We start from the raw sequence: 2,980 nt of genomic DNA on the forward strand, positions 1-2,980 counted from the left end.
ACTAACCTTTGTGTTGTTGGTATAGATGTAGATGAAGGGGGTGCTAAGCGCAAAATTTGCCCCGGGCAACAAATGTCTAGTTTCGTCACTGATTAGGCTACCATATTTTTAGAGCGTGGAAATCAAGACATTTTTCTGAAAGTTTAAGAATACATGACAATTGTTGGAAATTAACTTTAACGTGAAACTTGAACCACAAGAGCAAAGCTTAAAATTGAAAGTGGGCTGGGACGGTAAATCAGTTGGAGTTCAGTTGCTGTTTCTGTGCGAGGTATGTCTCTTTAAGAACATTTGTCCTTGTCCACTACTTTTAACGTTATTATTATTATTATTATTATTATTATTATTATTATTATTATTATTATTATTATTACTATTTATCTACCAAACAATATTTATCTTATAATATCAAACCAAATCTGGAACTTATTTATTTCCATCATTCTATCCAGCAAATTAGTGTGATCTGTACAAGAGGGAACGTTTTCGGTCTGCTAAAATTTGAGATGACTGATGCCATGCTATAAGTTTGAGCTTCGCCTCCTCTTATGCAGACATATCGGAAGAATTGATTTTTGTAGATTCAGTAGTTCAAACGCTGTCGAAGATGAGGTCTGGAGAATATGACTCTCAACGAACAACATTGGAATTAATTTATCAAGAATGTTTGGAAATATGCAAAGAAAATGGTCTTGAAATTCCAGAGCCGGAAACAGATGGGCTATAGGGAAATATCACAAATTAATTTTGATGAATCTCTTCCTTCATTGGAAGCAGAAAACAAATTTTCTAAAGATAATATAGTAAGAGAATTCTATCTGCCTACTATTGATAAGGCAATCACTGAGATGGAAAACCCTTTGGATCATGTAGCAAAATCACTAGATCAATCAACGCTCTATATCCAAAAAGTGCAAACTTTCTAAATTGGAACACTTTGGAGCCTATGGCCCAAAATTATAGAAGTAATCTGGAAACATTGAAATGTGAACTCAAAATCCTCCCAAACACAATTAAGTTGTACGAAGACAAGAATAAAACCAAAGTTGACTCCTTGATGAATTTCGTTATCCTCTTTGTGTCCACAAAACCGCATTCCTAGAAACCTACAAGCTAGCAATCATCTCTGTGACTATACCAGTTTCTACTGCTACATGTGAAAGGTCATTCTCATGTTTGAAAACATTAAAGACATATACGCGATTCAATAACTGATGATAAGTTGAAAACTTAGGATTACTTTATATTGAGAAGAAAATTGATAAATCGTTAGATCTTGAAAACGTTATTGATAAGTTTGCTGCTGCCCATAAGAATAGAAAGATCCTCTTTTAAGTAGAGGCATGAAACAATAAGTTATTTTCATTACCTGTAAAAGTGTATATCTCTGCTTCCATTTAATTAAACCAGCTTCACATATTTTAAACACAATGATTAAATAGCTACTTACCTACGTCAGAAATGAATTGTATTACTGTATCGTAGTTGTTTGAGGTAGTAAACTCTTACATTTTCACTGTTTGGAAAAGAGTAAAAGAGCAAAATCGTGAACAACAAACATGAAAACATTCACCTTCAATACCACACACACACACACACACACACACACATATATATATATATATATATATATATATATATATATATATATATATATATATATATATATATATATATATGAATAATTTTTTCGTTTACTGGAGGTAGCCCCCTCAACATTTTCTTGGGCTATTCATTGGCACCCCTTAAAAAATTCTAGCTACGCTACTGCATGGCATCCTGAAATGGCTGCCTTGAGAGCCGCAACGGGGTTGTATGGATGCTTAGAGGCCCTCTCAACCACGCCACAGACGTAAAAGTCCAAAGGGTTGACATCAGGGGAGCTGGAGGACCACATGATTGGGGTGACGTGGTCGTGAAAATTCGTGGCCAACCATTCTTAGGTTGAATGTGCCGTATGGATGGGAGCGGAGTCCTGCTGAAAAAATATGGCCTGCCACTTGCTATAGCAGTAATCCAGGGTTGCACAACCATCTTCAACACATCGGTGTAAGCAATGCGTTGACTCTGGCACCTTGACTACAGAAATGTGGAGAAACAACGTCGCCCTCACTGCTCACGACCCCCAGAACCATCACGGAGGCGGGAAATTTGGTGTACATGACGATCGGAACCTCGGGTGTTTTACACAGCCACTGATCATTTCTGTGGTTTGTCTTCTGGTCCTGGACGAAGAGTTTCTCATCAGAGAAGAACCAGAGCATTTGTGCCTGCTCGGGATGTTTCAGCTTGTTTAAAAGACGCCTGGCGCGAGTCACTCTATTCTCCGTGGTTCTCAAGGACATGAACTGGCCTCTCCGTATTACGTACGACTTGTAACGGAGGTCTTCATACGCCACACGTCGAATGGTGGCCTCGTCAACGTGCTTCTCTCTTGCATGGATTTCCCTGGGTACACTTCGACAACAGCTTGGATGGAAGCGATGAATTCGGGCGTCCTGATCCTGTGCGAGCGCTGACAATGTCGTTTCCTGTGGGAAACGGTTTCTACATCACCACTGGCGGCTTCTAGCTCTCTCCGAACTTTGAAGACGAATAACAGGGCGACGTTCAGGAAAGCAGAGATCTTGGAATCAGCGTGTCCTGGAGCCAAGGAGACGATGACTGCATGCCTCTTCATTTCCTGGGTTAGCGTAGGGTTTGCCATGTTTACCAGCAACAAAAAGGAATGTATTACAATGACATACAAGATACTGTGTCACTTATACTATGTGTTCTCTAATAGCTGCCGCACCCTATATATATATATATATATACTGAGCGAGTCAAAAGTCCCTTGCCATAGGCCGACTCGGTAACTATTGAAGATATGAATAAATTATAAGAGAGCATTTTGATTGTCAAGTGTGGGTTGCCAATCTAAAATGGTGGAATTTTCGTAATCGGACCAACCGTTTAAACTCGACTTTGGTATAGCACC

The 2,980-nt window shown here is 39.0% G+C and overlaps 1 protein-coding gene across 1 annotated transcript; it reads right to left on the reverse strand.

The window, feature by feature from the left end:
• Nucleotides 1-2,036: 2,036 nt before the first annotated feature.
• On the reverse strand, nt 2,037-2,707 carry LOC145685001 (uncharacterized). The gene is given in 2 exon segments (XM_081757341.1): nt 2,037-2,437; nt 2,440-2,707. Coding segments are annotated over 2 exon segments (669 nt in total).
• Nucleotides 2,708-2,980: the final 273 nt, after the last annotated feature.

Source organism: Thermobia domestica, chromosome 5 (assembly GCF_964235325.1).
Source record: "Thermobia domestica chromosome 5, izTheDome1.hap1.1, whole genome shotgun sequence".
Classification (NCBI taxonomy): domain Eukaryota; kingdom Metazoa; phylum Arthropoda; class Insecta; order Zygentoma; family Lepismatidae; genus Thermobia; species Thermobia domestica.